The following is a 23,122-nucleotide window of genomic DNA, read 5'->3' as shown; positions in this document are numbered from 1 at the left end:
ATCCGAACGGTTGAACCTCGTGCCAGGATGTTGGAGTTACCTTTTCTGATATGATAAATTATGTATAGTATGATAATATTATTATATGACAAGGTCCGGCACTTTTTTTTCCTTCGTGCTAGAGCATAGGGGGTTGGTTTACTCAAATAGAACTGCTTTCGCCCCCCCCCCACCATCTAAGAGAGGGAATTTTGAACGTCTCAACAAAAATCCAATGGATCGAATTCTTGCTGTATAATAGTTTCCTAACATCAGAAGCTTTAGTGAAAAAGGCCGTCTACCTATACATTCGCAACCGTAAAGTTCTCATATCCTTCCTTGTATGGTATCATACATCCCGTAAAATATCGTGAAGTTAATTATTTCTAGCAGCCTTGTAACCCCCGGGTTCTGAACCAAGGACTCCCGGGGGGGATTAGAGTTATCCCATCTTATAGTAGGGGGGGGGGGGATAGAAGGGGATATAAAAATTCCCGTTTAGATATTTACTTTTGTCTTTTCCTTCTGCTACCCCGGCGATCGCAGATTCGACCACCTCACAGCAGGTCTGATGTGCCCTACAGCCTTATTGAGGAGGGCAAAGGGTCTCCAGTCTCCCAGTTCCCATAGGGCAGGATTCGTTAATTCTCCTGACCTACGTGATGGATCGTTCAATGATAACCCATTTGCGAGGGAGAATTAAACTCCTGGGCTCCTGCTAAGTGCGCAGGGGATAAATGATTCTTGACATATTAACCACTACGTCGGCTAGGCATTTCGCATAGCAGTACCATGGGAACTAATACTTATTCTACCAGTAGGTTGACTTAGATTTTTCTGTCCGAGCTGAAGGACAATAGCTTGCACCATGCCCACCGTTATATAATTTTTTCAGGAGGATATAGATTCTAGATAAATTGAAATTATAGATATTGATCATTAGTTGGTAACAGCAACGTTCAGTTATATTTACAGGAACGACCATAGTTGGAATCTCAAATATGAACGAAGGAATGTTTGGCCAAGAGTAAGGAGGTATTTGGACAGTACTGCAATGCTCCTGACTTATGATGATCCCATTCAGGGAATTATGCCTAACTTTATGGTCAGATATTACAAGTACTTTCCGGGGGTGGCAGGTGCGGGGCCAGGTTCAGCAGTAGCTACTTAAATTGCCTTGCCCGATAAGCAGGATCTCATGTGATATTGTTAAAAATGCTAATGGTAATCGCTTACTAGAATGAAGGTTTTCTTCTAAAAATTTCTTATCTAGTTCTTGGTGACGGGCATTGAGTGATGCGCTCATTCTCACTTGATACCAGACTGCCATATGCTATCCTCTAACACTGCTGGAGCACTATTAGCATCTCCATATCCTCTTATTTAAGGGGAAAAGGCAGCTGGCCCAACAGATACCACCACATCGCGCTCATGACATAACAAATACTATACACAAGCATCAAACCCCTACTGAACTAAACCATTAGACTCTGCCGTCCATTCTATGAAAATTCCCCTCCGTCAGAGCCACAGGCACACAGCATGCTTCTTTTAATTTTAATTTATGGTATCATAGTAGTATTAGTCTGTTGGTTGTTTTGGGTCTTTTATTTTTTATTTTGCTCGGGGTACTGTGACCACAATAAGTTACTTGCGAAACCAGCAGAGGCTCTCTAAATTTTCAAATTCTAGGAGCGCTAGGTATGCTACGGAGATGCGCAGTGCGTCTATGGGAAAATGATAAAAAGTCGCTCGTATTTTTTCCTGGCAAAAGAAAAGAAAAAAAAGAGAAGCATTTGCTCCCCAACTATAGAATTAATGCAAAGGTAGAAGTCTCATGAAAGTCTCAAAACCCAATTTCTTCATGACCCTCACCTTTAAATCAGTTAGGTTTTTTGGGTACTTTGTATCTGCGTAAATTCTCAGTGTATTTCATAGCTGCGCAAACGAGTTCCGCTGTCGGGTGTTGGAAAGGGGTCCGGGCTCTAATCAGTAGGCACCAAAAGGATTCATTCGAAGTATGGTAGTGAGAAAGCCCATAAATCCGGGAAACTGTGAACATATGGGCCCGAGAGACCTGTGTTGCCCTCATGCACAGCCCCGTCACTCCGCTCCGGGGGTATTTCCTTCAATGGAAAGCGAGTGTGCAAAGCAGAGTTGAAGCAACTAAAAGGACAAGAAGCGCGGAAACTCACCGCACACCCACGGCCGGCCAATGCTACCTGACTGCAATTCTTCCTTCTGTGGCCGGTACAATACTGAGCCCCCCAGGATGTCTGCATGGGTCTTGATTCAATGCACTAGTACTGAGAAGCACGGAAGACAGCCGGGGACACGTTGGTAAATTTATCAAGATATATCATTTAGGTTACCATGCTCGTCATTGCAGTGCTGAGCTGCCTGATGGGAACGCCCTGCCATGCCTCGCCGACGAGTAGGTACAGTCAGGATATCATAATAATATTATCATCATAATATCATATTTTGGATTGACCAGCCTTCCTTGGTGGTTAGGGCGCATGTGCTACTTGTGTGTGGGCTTTCAGGCCCGCCACTTAGCCCAGACACCTTGACCTCTGTTCTCCTGGTTATACGTTCTAATTCTGTGCGGTAAAGAGCAACGTTGATACCACCCCTTGGCGTAGACAAATGAATGCTCGTCCAATAGATCGTGCCATCATCGTAGGGCTATCGACTGACCAGAGTAAATTTGCCAACGTTCGGGATAGCATTGCTTGGGATCAACTATCCTCTCAAACCAATCCCAAAGTAAAGAGTACCGAAGCTAGACACAATAAAGGCAGTTAGTGGTGATGGAAGTGGAATGTCTGATACTTGAATAATAATAAACTCTCTTTCCTCTCACCTTTTCCCTTTCTTCTGATTGTATAATGCAGTATTCTCCCATAGAGCTATGATACTGCGTATCATACTAGTATTTGTATTCTTTGGCCTTAAATCCCAGGCCACAATACACTTACAGGAGGGTTTTCCGCCTCTCTTTGTCCATCAGATTTTGAACATAATAATTTTAATTCTAAAGTACTTGTAATACTGGTATTAAATAATGGGTTGCAATTGCTCCATATTCCACCGCTGACACCCCGGGTAGTTAGAGCCCCACGAGACTACGCTATTTGTGTAAGCAAACCCCCATAGTATCATAGGTGGAATATTTTCCTAACATGCTAACATAGTACTCTAGGCTCCCAGCAGTGCTTCAAAGTCGGCTCGTCTTCTGAGTTTTCATGCCCAAAGAGTCTAGATAAGAAAATCTGTACAATCTGACTGGTCGATAGAACTCTCGTGGGCATGCACCTATCCGAGGTTCTACGGGTATCTGCAGCCTATATCTGCAGACTCATGTTGCTCATGCTTTCTCTAGGAGAGGTTAAGTATTATACAAGAGACTGTAACTCTCAAGGATAACTCATCTTGAGCCTAGAGTGCATACCATATCAACAAATAATCAACAGTTTCTAGGATAGGCACCAGTACAAGAATCTCACATTGGAAACTTGTACTAGACGCCGGTGCCTTCATAGCTAGAACTCGAGAAGGCAGCTCCAGTGTGGATCACCTACCGGTACTATCCTTGGCATGGAAATTATTGGATGTTCGCTTGCTTATGGGACCTGAACCCCAATGCCAGACTCAATGAGGCACCCCACACCCATTTTCTGTACGCGCCCACTATCAATATTTCAGGTCTTCTGGTTCCCCAACCCCTGAAATTTCCATCAGCTCCTTCGCTACCCTACTACTACGACATCTCTCGTGAGGGTGGTCTATCCATAGCGAGAATGAATCCAGCATATCAACAACACCCTATTCCTGTTACTAACGTAAACTGTTTTAACGTAACAAATAGTTACAACACAGTAGAATACGATCATGTTTCACAAGTCCTAAAGTGGCTATCACCACTGGATCCCAAGGAACGGCACCAGGATGTGAGCACTCGCAGGCTCGACGATGTGGGAGATTGGGTCCTCCAGACCAACGAGTTTGTGAAGTGGTACAGTGCCGAGAACACGTCGGCCAACCCTGTCTTCTTCTGCTACGGCAGTCCCGGGGTCGGGAAGACGTATCTCAGGTGGGAAATCCTGTTCTCCTGAAGGCACGCGAGGGCTAAGTGGCGGCAATGCTAGCTCACTAGTTATCGACACACTATGCGATGAGATAGATGCCAAAAATGCCGCTGTCGCATGTCTATACTGCGATTTTCATGCCCAGAAAGAGCAGTCCATGGCCCACATTTTAGGTGCGCTCTTGAAGCAGGTAGTAGGCAGATTAGGGCAGATCCCGGAAGAAATAAACGACGCCTATCACAGAGCAAACGGTCAGATCGGTGGTCGATGTCTTCGAGTTCCCACCATTCGGAAGATGCTACTCAATTCTATCAAGTTATTGCGAAGGACATTTATATGCATTGACGCGCTAGACGAACTTCGGGCGGAGCATAGAGCCGAACTCCTTGAGGTCTTACAGGACATCATTCAAGCGTCTCAAACTACCCGGGTATTCCTTACCGGAAGGCCCCACATTTCGGGAGAGGTCGATATGTATTTCTCCAGAGGTGTAGAGATCATGTCAATTACACCCACTCCCGAGGATATTGAGAGGTTCCTTCGCATGAAGCTGAGCAGGGACCCACACCCCGACGCAATGGATGAGCATCTACGAGCTGATATCATGAGATGCATTCTGGAAACTATCTCGCAAATGTATGCTGTGGTAATAATATTTTGGGGAAGATTATGTTTGGGGCCATCCGCTGACACTGTTGCCCAGATTTCTTCTGGTTGCCTTAAACATCGATGCAATCTTGGCACAAGTGACGATCTACAAGAGAAGAGAAAAACTCCATCAGATGACAAATGGACTCGGTTTAGAGGATGCATACACTGCGACTATTAACCGAATCCGCGAGCAGAGTGGCAATAAACCAAAAATCGGGATGGACGTACTGATGTGGATCTCTTGTTCAGAGCGGCCATTGCGGGCCGAGGAATTATGTCACGCTCTAGCGGTCGAGATGGGGTCTACGGATCACAACCCCCATAATGTTCCTTCAATACGGACATTGCTGGGTTGTTCCCTCGGACTTGTCACAATTGACGGGCGAACGTTGACCTTCCGTCTAATACATTTCACATTACAAGAATATCTCCGGAAAAATCTCAGCCTTTTCCAAAGACCCCACTCAACAATTGCGGAGGTCTGTCTGACCTACCTCAACTTCCAATGTGTGAGGAACCTATCACCTGCCCTCCACACTGCCCCAGGATCGACTCCATTCCTCGACTATGCCTCGTGCTACTGGAGATTCCATTCTAAGCGGGAAGCCACCGAACACGTGAAAACACTCTCACTCCAACTCCTAGACCAATACGATCAGAATATATCTGCAAAACTTCTGTTAATGAATGAGGATCTTTGGCCGTCTGAGCTCCGTGAAAGACCTCCCGAGAAATTCACCGGACTCCACTGCGCGGCATACCTCGGGATGAATGAAATCGCGATTGCATTGATTAAGATGAAAAGCTGGGACGTCAATGAGATCGATTGCCTACATCGTACGCCACTAGTATGGGCTGCTATATATGGTAATGAGGGGATAGTGAAGATACTTTTGGAACAGGGAGAAATCAAACCCAACATACCAGACACAGTCTATGGCCGATCACCACTCTCGTGGGCTGCCGAGAACGGGCACCAGGGTGTAGTAAAGCTACTCCTAGGAAACGAAGAGGTTAACACTGAAATAGCTGATACTTTGTATGGCCAAACGCCACTGTCATGGGCTGCTCAGAGCGGGCATGTGGATGTAGCAAAACTACTTTTGGAACGGGGTGCTAAACCCGACAAGGCAGACATCAGATATGGTCGAACGCCTCTTTCGTGGGCTGCTGAGAACGCGCGCCAGGGTATAGTAAAGCTACTCTTGGAAAATGAAGAGGTCAATCCAAACGTTGCAGATATTATGTATGGCCAAACGCCACTGTCGTTGGCTGCCAGTAAGGGGCATAGCGATATAGTAAGGTTGCTCCTGGAAAGGGGAAAGGCCAATCCTGAGATAGCTGACAGGCTGCTCGGCCAGACAGCACTCGCGCTAGCCGCTGAGAAGGGGGAAGAGGGTGTGGTGAGGGTTCTCCTGGAGTTTGGTGCCAACCCCAATGCAAATTGCAAGAACGGCCAAACACCAGTCTCCCATGCCGCCCGAAATGGGTATGAGAACGTAGTGAAGGCGTTCCTAGGACGCAAAGATGTCAATCTCAACACGGCAGACAAGTACTTTGGCCTTACGCCAATCACCTGGGCTTCCTCCGGCGGGCACAAGGAAATAGTGAGGCTACTCGTGGAGCAGGGGGGCGTAGACCCAGAAGTACCAGATGCCCGTCATCAAACTCCACTTATGTGGGCTACCGAGCGAAGGCATGAAGGTGTGATAGCGCTATTTTCGGAATGGAAAAAGGCCAATCATGTCGGGCCAGTTGATAGCGATGACCCAACACTCCTTCCATTAGATCAGAATTTGCAGGAAGGGGGAGCCGCTGCCAGAACGACAGGGTGTTGAAACATACACGGCAGACGACACCGATCGAAGAGACCTTCTCGAACGACTTCAGAGGTGTCTGATAGGGGGTAGGCAATACCACTATCATACGTTGTTTACCCAAGCTATCCTACAGACACCTCCTCCTACCGCCCCTCCTTCCCCTCCTCCGCCCTCAGGACTACCGCAACCCAGCCTCGAACACATCTAGTAATTATACCCTTTTTTATGCCGTTAATATCGTATCGCAACCCCTCTGGTGCCACCGAGAACACCAACAATAACCCCCGGCTACAACTTCTCAGCATTCTCACCCATTGCTAGCAGTCGCCACCTCTTTTATTCGCCCTCCACCAAACTTCCTTCCTCATTCGCAGACTAAACCCGAACATTGCCCAGAACGCCTCGGTCTCGGGGACTAAGGATTCAATGCGAAGAGAGAAACACTTGGAAATTTCCCCTTGGTCCCGTCGCCTACCTTCCCTACGGTAATCCCCCTAGGGAGAGCCTATTTTCGTACTTTTCCTGCTTTTAAGGCCTTGTTCCCCCTAGATGTATGATAGGATTTTCTTTTTCTTTTTTTTCCCCTCGGGAGCTTGACTAAGGGAAAAATTTAGCCAACAATCCCAACCCCTGTACTCGCAGAAGTGCAGGTGCTCCCAAGATCGAACTACACGGAGAGGAAGAGAAAACAACCTGGACCATGATACCTAGGGAGTAGAGGGGCCCATTTTCACCTCATTACGCTGGGCGTTTGTTTGGATTACGGGACGGTAATTTTATACGAGTCGGTTCCATATGTGAACATAAGCATATTTGCGGGATCTTACGATCCATGAACACCAAAAAATTTGAAAAAACCAAAGTCATTCAATTTAATTTCTTAAGATGTAGAGCAAGAATTTAGTTCGCGGTCCAACAGCAAACGGGCCAGAAGAATCCAGTCCATCGACAGCCCAATACTCCAATACAATACTCCATCTCCCTATCGTACCAGTAGTACGGTACCATCACCACCCCGGCGCAAAAAAAAAGGGAAATCCTCAATAATTACAGAACCCCCAAACACCAACGCGAAGAAACACCGCGGGGAAAAACAACGCAGATCACTGCGCCCGAGCACTTGCATCCGGCGGCGACGAAAACCACCAACAAAGTCCCAGTATAAATATGGCAATAATGACCGCTCACCTTGAAAACACACGACAGAAAGCAAGCGGTAAGCCGCATCCGTCACCGGGTTCCGGTATCATACCTGCAGTGGGTGGAGGGGTAGGACAGTATCCAGTCTGGCACTGAGCCTACCATCCCACAGCTTTAACTTGCTCTACTCGTGCGGACCGGCCGGCCGTATTCTGGTACGATACTCGGCCAGAGCGAGTGAGCGACCACTTAGCGACACCGTACCGTACGAACCCGACAAAAAAACAAACTGAAGCCAAAAGAAAAAACCCCCACCCATTCTTATCGTCGCGCGTATCGGAACGAGAGATGGGCTGGCATCGTCCTCACATGCGGGAAATCCCTACCTACACATTCCCCAAAGATCACTTCATATTCCGTTGTGGTGTAACGGCTAGCATCCGTCGCTTTCATGGCGAACCGACGAGATCGGGGTTCGATTCCCCGCAACGGAGAGGTTGTTCTCAGTTGAGATTATGACAAATTTTTTCCTTCTATTTTTTTTTCCCACCGTTTTTCTTTTTTATCTTTTGTCTTTTCTCGATGAGAAGGATGTCGCCGGATCAAGGATTATTATTGTTATTTTGCGTGAGTCTCAAAACTATTTCTCGCCTACGGTACGGTGGAGGCTGCGGTGTGTATGGGACTGCACGCGCGAGTACAGTACTGTAATCTACAAGTACCGGTACAGTATCAAGACACAAAGGAGCCAAAGTAGACAGAAGAAACGGGGAACAGAACAAAGGAATGTCGGCAAAACTAACATCATGGCAAATCTAAGTCATAGGGAATCAACACGATTATCATCTCTTTCTACAAATTAACTTAGCTTACACAAATTAGCTTACAAGAAAGAAAAAAAATACACAACCCCACCCATCCATAATACCTCCCCTGCTACATACAGCACCGGTACAGCACATAGACCCGGATATCGCAATGCCGGAAAAAAAAAAAGCTCCATCGAGTCTCCATCAATCCCATAAACAAACACCCATCCAAAAGTGTGAACCAGAGGGGGAAATAAGAACAAGTGCAACAAATTTAATAAAACAATTACTCGAACCCCGAAGTATCCCTCTTAATAAAAACTACTCCAGTAACCTTCCCAACCTCAGCAACCCTGATCCAGCCCTTTCCGCCCTCCCTCTCAGCCATGACTCTGACAACTTTCTCCGCATCTTCTGTTGATATGGGATTTCTTGTGCTCTCCCTGATCCCCTCAACGACACTTTTCATCGTCATGTTTGTCCCGCGCCCAGCTAGGCTTTTTAGAATTGGCTCGATCTCTGGGATGCGTTGCTCGGCGGCTGCACGGGCTAGGGATTCTTTCGATGGTGCCTTTTGTCGGGCTGCGGCTGCAGCTTCGGCTTTAGCGCGGATGCGGTTGTATAGTGTTGACGTGCGGGAGGAAAGGGGAGCGGCGGGAGTGGTGGGTTTAGGAGAAGGCACAGAGAGGGGTTTACGGAGTCCTTGGAGGATGGCTTGGTTCTTGCTGCGCAGGACGCTTTGAATGGTGGCAGCTTGGGGATGTGCGGTTATTTCAGCGAGGGGGATTGTGGATTCATGGACGGAATCTTTCTCTTCTCCCGTACTGTCCTCAGTGAATGAGCTAGGCGGAGTGATGAGTTGGGGGTTTGTGTCCTCCCCATGACCGCGGAAGTATAGCCATAATTTTGCTTCGAATTCCTCTTTTAGCAGTTTCGTGCTGACCAGTTTTCGGGCCTTGTTCTTCTCGATGAAGTCGATGCATATATTTCCAGCGCCGTAGTCGACCAACTTGAAGCCACCGTTGTCTACCTTTTCTCCATAATGGGATATATATACTATCCGCCGTAGATCCTCAAAGCTGATATTCCTCCGGGCAAGACGCTCCACGTGGAGTTTTATGGCGGTGAATGGAGCGGGGTGTGTACCATTGCTATGATGGGCCTTGTGCAAAAGTAGAGCCGTTAATAGCGAGCCATGAAGGGTCTGTAACAGGGTCAAGTCTGTCGGGAGACTCTCCAACGGCGGAGAAGAAGTTGGAGGAGACGGCAATTGACGGGCAGCAGTAGTGCGGGTAGTAGTAGGCATCTTGGCAGGCGACGAGAAAAAATCATCAATGGCACGTTTCCGTTTCTTTGCTGGAGTATGTGAAGGTGAAGGTGTAGGGGTAGCTTTAACCACCGACTCCCCCGCTTTAAAAGCAGTAGGCTCGGACTCGATCGCAACAGGTACAAGTACATCTTCGTCCCCGTCCTCAATAATTTTCAAAGATATCCTCCCTGGCTTGATGTCCTCCTTTTTGGCCTCTGTTTTAGATAGAATCCCCTGCTTAATGGCAGCAGCCTTTCCAGTAGAACCAACGCTTTTTGAAACCTTTCCCGTGAAAGAGTGTAATGTTCGAGTACGTGCCTGGGATACGGCAGCGGCTTTGCGCCTGGGAGGCATAGCGATAGTGAGTACTCTAAACACGAGGACTGGTGATAGTAATGCGTATAGTATACAAACTCGTGACTTGTGATGGTATAGGGGGATAAAGGTAGAATAGAGGATGTAAAGAACAATGCTCGGTAAAGGGAGGAGACAGAGAAGGAGGTAATAGTAATAATGGTGGGGAAGGAAAAGAGACACCCCATAAAGGTGTAGGGGGAAAAGGAACACCCGTCGAGGTGTTGTTGACTCCTGTTGCTGGGGTCACCATTGCCTGCCAGAAAGCCTAAGCCAAATCGAGACATTGCGCTAAAGTCCAAAAAGGTTAACGCGCCAGATTGGCGTTTAATCCGTGACTTGGGATGTTCCACGTGACTACCATGGTCAATGATATGCCTAGGCCGTGCCCGTACTGGCGCATCTCCTGGGAGAAACATCATTTCCCCTTCTCTAATAAGCTACCGGTATCGCTCAAGTGCACCCTCCTTTGAAATAAACTATGATATTCCAGAGCCGACATTTTCTGTTTCTTCTTAGTCCCTAGTTTCGGTGGATTCCGGAGGCAACGATAACATTTACACCTCAATCAGATTAGATGTGACCGTTGATAAGATAAAGAAGGGTCAGCCACACACATTCAGTGGCCGCCAACAAGCCGGGGATTTCAAATTTTTTTGTTTCCTCTTTCCCGGGAAGGTGTGAAATGTTCCACCAGCGACAACCTGCATAACGAAGCATCCCATTCCCTCTCCTCCTTCTTCTTCTTCCCTTATTCCCCCTCTCCTTCGGCATTGTGACAGCCGCGCACAAGTTTAGTCCCCCCTCCACCTTCTCATCTCATACCTAACCACTACTACCCACCCCCGGGATACATAACGCAATGTTCACTGTGCGGTGCCTTTCAAGAGGCCTTTCCTTTGCAAGACCTGCTTTCCAGGCCAGGCCTCTTTCGGTAGGAGGACTTTATTTGCTTTTTCCTCCCACAATAGTTAGGGCTATGGAAGATTTTTTTAAGCTGACATTAAATGTGCGCTAGATTCAAGGAAATAGGTTCTACTCCACCAACAAGGTCGCTCTCTTCAAGGGAAATAAGAACCAAAATGTTTGCCTACTCCCTTCCATGTCTCAAAAGTGAAAAGAAGAAGAAAACTGCAGGTGACATCGACGGTTGAGTTATTTTCTGGTTGAAGTGACATGAACCTATCACCTCTCCAAGATAATAACGGCTCTGCTTCGCTCCCTTGGTATCGAGAAGATTCACCATGTTGACTTATGTTAATTGGACTAGGGAAACTATACTGTAACATTCATTGAGGGAGACGGTATCGGACCTGAGATTTCCAAGAGCGTTAAAGATATTTTTGCTGCAGCCAAGGTGCGTACCACACCTCCGACTTTTTTACCACGGCTTTGAGATGCTCTGCCACTGAACTTTTCGACGCATCTCCGTGGGCCTTGTAACGCGGGCGGCTAACCCTTTCTCAGACCCCTATTGAATGGGAATCAGTCGACGTCACTCCGATTCTCAAGGACGGAAAAACCACGATTCCCGATGAAGCAATTAGCTCTGTGAAGAAGAACTTGGTTGCCCTTAAGGGACCTCTCGCTGTAGGATTTCATTCTCATTTCCCTTCAGCGTGCATTAATCAATAGTTTTACAGACTCCTATCGGTAAAGGGCACGTCTCCTTGAACCTTACTCTTCGTCGTACATTCAACCTTTTCGCCAATGTTCGTCCTTGCCGTTCGATTGCTGGCTATAAGACCGCCTATGACGACGTTGACACTATATTGATTCGTGAGAACACTGAGGGGGAGTACTCGGGCATTGAGCATGAGGTTGTTGAGGGCGTGGTCCAGTCCATTAAACTAATCACACGCGAGGCGTCTGAGAGGGTTCTGAGATTCGCATTCCAACATGCAGAGGCAATTGGGCAGAAGGAAGTCCGCGCTGTCCACAAGGCGACAATTATGAAGATGTCTGATGGACTCTTTTTGAGCACTGCAAAAGAGGTCGCGAAGGACTTCCCTCACATCCGGTTCTCGGCTGAACTGCTAGACAATGTCTGCTTAAAGGCATGCACTGTTCTCCGACCTCCTATTAGGTTACACTAACTGTCTCAATAGATGACCACCAACCCCAACCTTTATCGGGATATCCTTCTAGTTATGCCCAACCTCTATGGAGATATTCTTTCCGACATGTGCGCCGGGTTGATCGGTGGTCTCGGACTCACTCCTTCCGGTAATATCGGAGACGAGTGCTCAATTTTCGAAGCCGTGCACGGCTCTGCTCCAGACATTGCTGGCATGGATCTTGCCAACCCTACTGCTCTCTTATTGAGCTCTGTGATGATGCTCCAACACATGGGCTTGAACAGTCATGCTGATAAGATACAGAAGGCGATTTTTGACACGCTGGCCGAGGGCCGGGCATTAACGAAGGATTTGGGTGGTAGCTCCACCAGATCTCAGTTCACCCAGGCGGTAGTCTCACGACTATAAGGGTCTTGTTTGATAATCTAGTTTCTTTTGTAATGGGGGAGGGATGGAAGATAGCAGAAGGGGTCTTGTAGATGTGATGTTTATATCCTTTAACTTTTTAGTCTCGGGAGTACATGGTTTATGATCTTTTTTAGTTTTTCGCTGGGCGAAAATAATCGAGTGATATTACATGATTGCTAGCCTTGGTTCCAACAGTGCACCAAAGAGCGAGGTAAAAAGCGGCAATTGACACCCACATTTTTGAACTAACCCAGTAACCCTTCATTTTTCCCTTTTCCCGGCATATGGCACCCTTCCAACATTACGAAGAGTACTGTAGCTCCAATCCCACAGCTCTAACCAGTTGATCCTTTCTCCGCAGGTCAATGCCGGCCCCCAAGCTGAAAAGCAAATGTTTCAACCTCCCCTCCCACAACAGCCCGATACCGCTAGTCTGTGAAACCCTCGCTTTCAAAACGCCGGCAAAGTCCTCCTTCTCCACATCCTCCCTGCGCCAGACCTCGCAGCCGAGCGAGAGGTCCGACTCGTAGCTGTACATGTTAAAGTCGAAGCGACTACAGAAGGAGGCCGCTTCGCCGGCTTTTATGGCATAGGTTGCTGAAAGCGAGCCCATCAGTGGTGTCAATGTTAGTGTCATAGTCGTCGGTGCGTTAGGGTGCGTTGGGAGGGTGGTGTAGCGAAGGCCTGTGGACACTGTGTGTGCGGGGGGGGTTCGTCAGATAATGGGAGGAGGTTGGAAGGGGGTGGGGGGGTTACTCCCGGCAGACTTGTTAAGTATCCCATAGTAGAATTCTGCGCCCATGCTGAACCTCCCAACAGCTTTCTCATCGGAGGTTCGTGGTGGGGGATTTGGCTGTTTTCTAGGATCCCGGCCAAAGTTGTACAGCCCCCGAGCGCCGATTAAGGCACCATCAGTGCTGTATAAGTACTCCCCGGACCATTTACCGAAGTCGTGTTGCATCATGGCCATTATCTACCGCCCCTCCATATTAAGCAGCCAATACTACGGAAAGAGGGGAGGGGAAGGGAGAGAAAAGACATACAGTCCCTCCAGACTTCAACCTCCCATCACTAACCCCCGTGATCCGAAATTGCGTCGTAGGTTTCATCCTCCTGAGGTATAATGCCTCAAGCGTACTAGCCGGCAAATACATCCTGCCGAATAATAACGTATCTATTCCCCACCGCAATCCCCTCTCTTCAATTAGCCCAGAACCCCCCCCCCCCACTGCTCCTCTGTCCACAACTCATATAATTCAAGGGAATGCACTTAGCCCCCACTTCTTCCATCAACCCTAACACCCCCCTTCCAAACCTCCCAAAACCGTTCATTGTCTGGCGACCGCAACTCTTCGAGCTGTCTGTATCCCATGGTCACGTCGTGCAGGTCTACTTCCTCGCTGCGATGTACGTTATGCAGTGGGAGGCTAGAGTATAAGTACGAGACGCTGCCGTCCACGACGCCGAGGTTGCTGAGCGAGTAACTTGTGCCGAATTTGGGTGTTGAGAGGGAGGAGAGGTCCATCTTTAGACCGCGGGGGGTGGGGAAGTCGAGGAGTGCTTTGGGAGAATGTTCATTAGTGCTAGTGATAAAGTAGTGAGAGATATATATTAATACCTCGAGCTGTTGCGGTGAGATTTACATATGAATTATCGGGATCCCAGGAGGTTGCCCGGTAGAAGGCGTTCTGTAAATAGTCCATGTATGTCAACATCTTTTCTTCTGGCCTTTGGAATTGCCAATGTCAATCAATCGTTACCGATGTTGGGGGTGAGTAAAGGAGAGTTCAAGGTGTGATGCACAAGGTTTGTTTTAATCAACCCCCCACACAGAAGCTAAAAACTCTTGGCAACCCCCACTAACTCCCTCTTTGAGACAAAATATTTTTCAATTTAACTAGATTCCTGTGATTGGAATCTACTATGGAACAGGTAGAACAACCTACTCGAGTATAGAAATTTAGCTCATTAACTTAGCTCATTAACTTAAGTTAAACTAGATCATTAAAAATATTACCTCAAACCCTAGCCCTTAGCTGAAAAGTGGAAAAAAAAGTCACCCAGCTTATCCTCCTCCCCTCCTCTAACATCAACTCAAGACAACACCAAAAGACACCAATTCCACAACCAACCTTTTGAAAAAAAGAAGAGCATATTATCAGGACAAGATGCCCCGCAGCAAACGCTCAAAAGTCGTCTCCCTAACAAAAACAGACAAGCGCCCCGGCAGGGAAAACAACGAACGTCTGTACGGGAAAATCCGTGAGAGCATTGACGAGCACCAGATCGTATTTGTCTTCTCGGTAGACAACATGCGGAACACCCATCTCAAGGAAGTCCGCACGGACTTTAGCGATTCTAGGTAAGCCCTACTCTTCTCTCCACTCCCATTCCCCTCCATATAAATAGGTTGGCTAGGCTAACAAGAATATAGAATATTCTTTGGCAAAACAAAAGTAATGGCCAAGGCTCTTGGCACCTCCGCATCCGACGAATACCGGCTCAACCTGAGCTCGCTAAGCAAGCACCTAACCGGCAATGTCGGGCTGCTGATAACCTCGCGCCCAGCGGAGGAGGTACTCACCTACTTCGAGAGCTTCAGCAAGCAAGACTATGCACGCATGAACGCCGTCTCGCCCATCACGTTCATTGTCCCCGCCGGAGTCGTGTACTCTTCTGGTGGGAGCCTGCAGCAGGAGGAGGACGTACCCATGGCACACTCGCTCGAGACTACCGTCAGGGGGCTCGGCATGCCGACTCGGTTGGTGAATGGCAAGGTCCACCTTGACCAGGAGTTTGTGGTGTGCAAGGAGGGGAAGAAGTTGGATTCCAAGCAGGCTACGCTACTGAAGATTTTTGGGATCCCCACAGCCGAATTTGTGATTCGGCCTAGCGCTTATTGGACGTCGGCTACCATGCAGGTTACGGCTGTTGGTGCTATGGAGGAGTAAGCTGTGCCGGTATGGTGGGTTGGCAGCAGGGAGGTGGCTCGTCGTGCCCTCTTCCCATCGAGGGTGTAGCGGTATATAATTAATAGAGGCAAAAACAGGGACAGGAAAAATAGGGGGTGGGTAACATTTCCTTACGTTCTTTTTTGTTTCTTATTTTGTCTTCCTTCATGATGCGGCGTTCCCCTTGTTATATACATTTGTTGAGTACTACCTGAGTAATTTGTACGGAAGAAAAGTTATCTATTATGCTGCGAGAGCGATCCCCTTCGAGTAGCGGGCAGCATGATCACTAGGCTCTTAGAAGAGGTGGATAGTGGCAAAAATTACGAATCACCAAAGAGTCGAGTGACATCCAATGACCCCAAAACAAGAGCAAGTAGTGAATTTCCATCATATACTTTCCTGCTGATACTAATACACATGTCTCTATCCAACATTATCCCAACTAGCAGAAGAGAGAAAACCAGTAAAATAAAAAAGTGCCGAAACGATATCTATGTTACTCCTCACCCCACCTCCCTGCCTAAAGCCAAGCTATTAAATGGGAAGATTAAAAAAGGAAAAAGTGGAGAAAAGAAACGTGTAAAAGCACACTCTCGGAGTCCGGTTTATTCGAACGAATGTCAATCTACCCTTGCTTCTTCGGCTTCTCGAAACTCCTCGTTTTCCCTCTTTTCCATTCGTTCGCGGACTTCTCCAACGGCCCTTTCGAATCCCTCCATTACCTCATCTTCGACAGGTCTTCTACCACCAGTACCCTTCCTGAAGAAATCAGAGTTTTCCACACCTCTTACTTCGTCACGACTGATACCGCCTCGGCCTCCGGCCTCCAAACGACGTTTACCCTCGTCCCCAGTGAAACTCCTAATGTATTCTCTGATAGGAACCATCGCAGCATCTCTGCATGCTTCAGTAAGATCGCTGCCAGACATACCAGCTGTCTTGCGGACTAATTCGCCCATATCGAAATTCGGAGAGAGTTTAATATCTTTAAGGATCAATAACAAAATGCGTTGGCGTTGAGGCGCAGACGGGAGATTAATGGGAAACTTCTTAGGCATACGACGGAGGATAGCCTCATCGATATCTTGAATACGATTGGTAGCACCGAGAATCAAGATTTGACTAGCATTACCGGTAGCGGAAGAAGAGAGGAGACCATCCCAGTGTGTCATGAATTCAGCTTTAACCATGGTGCTGGCCTCATGGTCCGAGCTGCTTCTACCTGTTCAATCACTCCATCAGTACGTGTTAATTCCCCATTCGATGGGGGAAAAAAAACTTACTTCGTAGAACAGCATCAATCTCATCAATGAAGACAATTGTGGGCTGCAATTTCCTTGCCAGAGTAAAAACTGCTGATACAAGCTTGTTACTATCACCATACCACTTCTCGGTCAAGGTACTAATATGCAAATTAATAAAGCAAGCCCCAGATTCGCGAGCAAGAGCCTTCGCAAGCATAGTCTTTCCACATCCCGGGGGACCATAAAGCAAGACACCCTTGGGAGCGGACAACAAGCTAGACGAGGTAGAGAATAGATCCGGCCTAACAAACCTTGTCAGTGACAACCGAAGCCGAAGGCCGTGCGGTGGGAAGGGGGTGCAACGAACACGGTAAGTGGGTAGATTACGGCCTCCCTCAATTCCTCGATAATATTGTCCAAACCACCGATATCTGCTCACTCCCCCACCGCCAGAAAAATAAGCTTCCGAATCCCCTCCATTAAAGCATGGAACCAACGGGACGGCATACCATTGAAAGTGACGTGAATATCCTCCGGGGCAACAACTTCGGTTAAGATGGTCTGCTCGTAACTGGTGAAAGTGGTTCTCTCCAACCGACCCTTCCCGCCTTGCCGCTGGTGATTATCGTCCAGCCGCCGCAAAACAGCACTGGACTTCTTCTTGATCATATCCCGTTTCTCACGGTCGGGGTCGCGGTAACTGATCAGCCATTTGACGAGGTAATACGCCGAAACTTGCTGTTCTACGTTAGCACCGCATCATTGAGCAGGACAAGGGAGTCCGAGAGGGCAATCAAACCGTGGCGGCAAGAAGGAAGAGGTCTATGAGAAGCTTTGTCTTGCGACCTGTAGTTGCAGCCATTTTCTATAAATATTATTTGTAACTGCCGCAGCGAAGGAGGAGAAGAAAAAATTGCTGAGGGAGGGGGGCAGAGCAGAGGTTTGGCGAAGTGATTTCGTGGCTAACAGAGCAGGTTATTGGGAATTTCTCTACGAGCTACCAGACATGTGTTAGGTCTTGGCGATGCTTTGGCTGACTCAGCCCTTGCGGTGCTAGAAAATGGGATGGAACTTTGAATGGGAAAGAAGATTTCATGCCGAGGCTCCTCGCCCATTCAAATGACTGGATAATATGAAAAATAAAAAAAAACATCGTGACACCGAGAACACGGTATCATACTCATACATTGCTAGGAGCCTAAGGCCTCAGTAGATCTGGCATCTGGAGCCGCTCCAAGATCTAAGATCTAGGATTACCGTACGAGTAGATAAGGATTTGCCGCTCTGGGGATCATCTGGGAGCGGAAGTAAACATGATGGGGTGTTTTCCTAAAAAATGAAGTGCCCGGACTAGAAGAGTGCCCGAGTACAATTCCCTGTGAAATACTATATCATACTCGTGGAAGCATCTCTACCAACCGCACTCCTATATCTCACTTCGCCCCACGGCTTAGAAAAGGGAAGATGTTGTGGAGAAGGAACATTTAAGCAGGATATTTGGGAATAGTTATTTCTTCGATCAGTTGGATTCAGGACTTGCGAAGATAATATGCCTAGCCGGAATGAAGTCTCATTCCAATAACCGTACCGGTACTGTGCTCGTGCAGTATTGTATCATAATAAGATATACTTGGTTCTACACCACAAAACTGCCTAAAAATTGGTTAAATCTCCCCCCTAAACCTGAATAGGGAGGTGCTGAGTCAGTCATTGGTAGGACACCGCATTGGCAATTGAATAAGAGAAAACCTTTTCTATACTTGCGCACTGCAGAAGTTTCCGGAAATGTGGAAAATAACTTGGCACCTTGGCGCGATCAAAAAAAAGAAAAAGAGTAAAAACAACCGGAGTAGGAAACGGGCAAATCAGAAAGAAAAGAGAAAACAAAATCAAAGTATACTATGCTTGAAACTTATTACCTCCATCTTGTAGAATACATTTAGCAACAATAGAGGGCAATTTAGATATCTCATAATTGATATCCTCAACTGTGATTCTGTTCCACTCCTCCTTGAGAATTGTTCTCATATCCGCAGAATTCATGACTTGCTCCTCCCCACGCCGCCGTAGGATCCTAGCCTTCATAATCCGCGAGATATGCTCAATCGGATTAAAATCTGGAGAGTTTGGTAGCCAAGCAATCTTTTTTACCCCCACCTTTTCCCTTTCGGAATTCGTAAAGTTTGAATTGTGTGATGGAGCATTATCCGCCATTAACAATAGGCTCGAGGTTGGATCGGCAGCTAATTTCTCCAAGTAGGCGGGCCACAAATTTGGCCGACAGACACAAGCTACATACCTCCAAGAATCAATCCCCCCCCCATCCCGGATCTTTAATTTTTCAATTTTCAATTTTTTAGACTGCCAGGTCTGCTTCGTTTTTACCTTTTCCCCTGTGTCCTTTGCTGTCTTGTGGGCTTCCTGAGCTGCCTTCAGCTCCGCCTCTCGTAGCTCTCTCTACTCACTACTGCTCCGCCAAGCTGTATTGAGTAAATGTTCCTCCTGCTCACACTGCTGATTGTACTCAAGAACTTTGGATTTTGCTTCTTCTTTTTCTTGCTTTGTTTCAGTCAACCAAATAAAGAAAGGCCCTTTCCAGTCCCATCCAATGGCCCCCCAGCACATCACCGAACAGCCTTTTTTTTTTTTTGGCACCAACACAGTCATTGTGCCACTTTTCTCCTTTCTCTCTCTACACAATACTAACCCCGAACACTGCTCCAACCTCAATTGACATCTCATCCATGAAGATAAGGCCGGCCCACTCCTGCTCTGCTCTCCAGTTCTCCCTGCCTGTGCAGTATATCTATATAGTCAACCAGTAGATAGTTAGTAAAGTTCTAATATATATATAAAATAGTATAATAAATTATGTTGACTTACCAAGCGTTTTGCTTTATTTTCTGCATCCAATATTGGTTTAAATTCCTCCCTGTATGTATGAATGCCTCGCTCAATTAAGGCTCTAAACACAGTAGCATCACTTACATGCCCCAGGCCAGCTTCACGACGTATATCAATCAGCTTCATACGTCGCGTCTTAAAGCCTGTTTTTACTGTCCTCACAAGCTGATCTTTATCTTCTGCTGTGAGGGTAGCTGGCCTACCAGCACGCTTCTTAGGGTCCAGGCAACCTCCTGAGATCAGCTCATATAGGGTAAATGATGCCGCGGTAACAGGTACACTATTGGCAGGAACCGCAAGGGCAGGAATTGCGTCCAGAGGGGTTGAATCAGGGGGGCCGGACTGTGTGACACGATTTTCCAAAGTTGGTGGAACCGCTAATCCGACACTGTCTTCAGCCTGTCTAACAACAGACATACTGCCGGAGGCGAGGGTATTGGTGGTGGCTTCCTGGCGGGCCACTCGTGCATTATCCACCGCATTATGCCAGATATCATTCGCGGTTGAAATTGAAACTCCAGTTTCCTTTTTTATTTGCTTATAGGTTATTGGCTTTGGTAGACTTTGGTAGGCAATGATGACCGCACGCCGCCAAGGTGAAATCTCCTTTCCTAAGATATATTAGTAACACATCTATACAGAGTCTATTCAAACTCACCTCTTTTTACTAGATTCCGTGGCATGGCGGTGTTGTTGTGGTTACACCAATCACAAGAAAAAACCCATAAACGGTGTGTTGACAGGTTGCAACTTGGGTGCCAAGGTGCCAAGTTATTTTCCACATTTCCGGTAACTTCTGCAGTGCACAAGTACCATGCGCTTGGCATACCAACCTTTCGGATACCATTGACTGAGAAATACCATTCAAAAATGTAAAACCTTCAGCTATGATCGTGGTTTCTATCGCAGCTGCGAATAGACCATCAAAACAAAGGAATTCCATCTGTGCACTTAGAGATAAATAGAGTAAGAAAAATAAATAAAATTGAAACATGTCGGTAGAGAAATTCCACACTTTACAAGTATACGAGACTCTAGCTATTCCTATCTTTTTTGTTTATAATGAACTCACCACCTCCACTCCAAGTGAATGATCTTTTTCGCGATTGGTCAGTACTCTGGTCACAGATTGAAGAAAGGGCTGTGAAGGACTGCTTTGCATTTAAGGTGCAAATTAAAGATAGCAAGCGAGCCTATTACATCTGTTGAATATCCGAATGTCAATGGAGAGTCTTCGCAAGTCATAATTAAAATTGAGAAATTCAACTAAAAATCCTCAATGAGCGGCATACCTGTATTGGTAGAGCTACAACAATTCAAGAAGTTCATAATAGCCAATCGTGGCTCTGGCAAAAAGTCCCAGAACAACTTTTCGTTACTCGTGAGATAACTACTCTGTTAGGAATACCAGAACCCGATACCTAGGAAACCACCCTAAGTAGGGTAACCCCACTTGGAATCGGAACCTCTGGTCTCCAACACCCCCCTCCGGCTCCCTTACGGGGCCCGTGCGTCATCATATATATCAATCTCAGTTGCGTCCTGTGACTATATTACCACAGAATTAAAGGTGGTAGAATAACACCATATACGTCGCCGCCATCTGTCCGACCAGATCCTATTCGCAGGATATATGAGAGGGCACCTTCGGCTAGGTCTGAGAAGTGGAACATAGTGATTCCGTCAACAACTCAGAGAGTTACCTGGCTTCAAAGACATGACATCTTTGGTATGGGCCGTAAGTAATGGGACGATTTTGTACAAAGAAATGATATCAAATGTAAAGGATCTCTACTAGAGACCAATACATTTACATACACCAGAAAAGTCTAAAACTCCAAAAGACACTACCAAAGAAGCCAATGAACTTCACGGAGTGTTGCAACTGGGTTTCAGAACACATCGTAGCCATGGGGTGATTCTCAATACTACAATAGTTACTGAAACATACTACCCAGAGAGCAACCAAGGGATGCCGACCAAAGGATTAATTACCAATCTGGTGGAATAGCTTCCTGCGAGTTGATAGGAAGTCATCCAGAGAAAATCTATTTGTTGAGTATGGAGTTACAAAGGATCGGAGTCAGACAACCTACGATGGTTGTAATGACGACCACCTTTGCAGATATAGCCGTGGATAAAACTGATCATTTTATCAATGGCGAAGACAATTAGAGCCAACTCAGTTCGACTTAAGAACTAGGCCATAAGTCCAAAGACTCTACTAATCGGAATATTACTATTGGAGACAGTACGTTTCCTAAGAAGAAATATCGTAATTATCGAAGAGGGTGTGATGGTTTTCAGGGTCCACAGGTGTTCGCACCTTGGAAGAAAACTCGACGTTGTGAATTACGATTAAAGAAGTACATAGCTGTATGATAAATAGATGTAGTCCGTAAACACTCAGACGCGGAATATAAATATCGAAGTGTCTCCCAAGCTTTAGACATCATCAAGCAACGGAGAAGAGACCTTAACAATATAATATTGCTTTTACGATTTTATCCTACTTTACCTATTCTACTTCACTCCTAGTAGTCATAAATGAAACGAGCTAAGTCTGAGCCTTACTAGACAATCTCCGTCTACAAAAGCAAATCTCGATTGGCCTAGACAATCTTGAAGTCTATCAAGTTGTCTCCACCTAACATACTCAGCAAATCATCGATATTCTCCAACTCAACTATGGTATTATGGTAAATACTGAGGAAGCACGATTAGTATGAGCCTCACTGGTCAATAATCGAATTGAGCATCAGTAAGAGAAGTTTCTCGGGATTCCAGCCTATTTAGAATGCTTACGACATCGAAATCCATGAATTCATACATCGCTTCATAAAGTCAGGAGCAAGGATGACCCTAAAGCACAGCATTTTCAACGCGTTTTTATTTGCCCAGCCAAATCCCAGCTCTTTTTCATCCAAATGCGTTCCTTCATTGCCCTACATGGTACTTTTCTTAAAGCAAGATTTGTTCAGACTTTACTTCTCACAGTAGGAATCGATGGTAATAGAATCTAATTCTCACTTGGGGGATGGTAGAGAGTGAAAATACCAATTCTTGGACCTAGTTCTTAGAGAGATTAAAGCCTGCAATTCCACAAATCCTAAAAGCTACTATTATTAGTGATAGAGATAAGGGACTGATAGCAGTGGACTATGTCCTAGGAAATAGGGTAAACTGACTTATCTGCTGCTTTCACTTATATCAGAACTTCAAAAGATTTCAGAATATTGAGCATCTATTTTGGCCATTAGCGAAAGCCAAATCAGAAGAAGACTTCTTTATTTGGATAGATCAACTTCAGCAAATGTCCATTGATGCAGAAAATTACCTAGGCTTCGAGGTCAGCCTTACCGATATAAAAGTTTAGGAAAC

General features: G+C 46.5%; 4 protein-coding genes; 2 read left to right on the top strand and 2 right to left on the bottom strand.

Annotated features, from left to right (window-relative positions):
* Positions 1-10,855: 10,855 nt before the first annotated feature.
* On the top strand, positions 10,856-12,639 carry GSTUM_00009134001 (uncharacterized protein; the record flags this gene model as incomplete). XM_002840513.2 has 6 exons in its annotated part: positions 10,856-11,087; positions 11,172-11,237; positions 11,424-11,510; positions 11,621-11,743; positions 11,797-12,198; positions 12,262-12,639. The coding sequence occupies exons 1-6, from the start codon at positions 11,016-11,018 to the stop codon at positions 12,637-12,639; spliced, it is 1,128 nt and encodes a 375-aa protein (XP_002840559.1). The 5' UTR covers positions 10,856-11,015.
* A 44-nt stretch (positions 12,640-12,683) lies between these two features.
* GSTUM_00009133001 (uncharacterized protein) lies at positions 12,684-14,354 on the bottom strand (the record flags this gene model as incomplete). XM_002840512.2 has 5 exons in its annotated part: positions 12,684-13,332; positions 13,396-13,612; positions 13,683-13,813; positions 13,921-14,199; positions 14,258-14,354. 5 exons carry the CDS (start codon positions 14,352-14,354, stop codon positions 12,941-12,943), a joined length of 1,116 nt encoding a protein of 371 aa, XP_002840558.1. The 3' UTR covers positions 12,684-12,940.
* A 388-nt stretch (positions 14,355-14,742) lies between these two features.
* On the top strand, positions 14,743-15,836 carry GSTUM_00009132001 (mRNA turnover protein MRT4). XM_002840511.2 has 2 exons: positions 14,743-15,001; positions 15,074-15,836. Exons 1-2 carry the CDS (start codon positions 14,808-14,810, stop codon positions 15,588-15,590), a joined length of 711 nt encoding a protein of 236 aa, XP_002840557.1. The 5' UTR covers positions 14,743-14,807; the 3' UTR covers positions 15,591-15,836.
* Positions 15,837-15,949: 113 nt separating this feature from the next.
* On the bottom strand, positions 15,950-17,793 carry GSTUM_00009131001 (uncharacterized protein). XM_002840510.2 has 5 exons: positions 17,637-17,793; positions 17,347-17,575; positions 17,205-17,268; positions 16,877-17,139; positions 15,950-16,815 (listed from the first exon to the last, which is right to left on the bottom strand). Exons 1-5 carry the CDS (start codon positions 17,697-17,699, stop codon positions 16,214-16,216), a joined length of 1,221 nt encoding a protein of 406 aa, XP_002840556.1. The 5' UTR covers positions 17,700-17,793; the 3' UTR covers positions 15,950-16,213.
* Positions 17,794-23,122: the final 5,329 nt, after the last annotated feature.

This window comes from Tuber melanosporum (genome assembly GCF_000151645.1).
Source record: "Tuber melanosporum whole genome shotgun sequence assembly, scaffold_52, strain Mel28".
Taxonomy (NCBI): domain Eukaryota; kingdom Fungi; phylum Ascomycota; class Pezizomycetes; order Pezizales; family Tuberaceae; genus Tuber; species Tuber melanosporum.
Note: the sequence above shows the minus strand (reverse complement) of the source record. Positions and strands in the feature narration are given on the sequence as shown.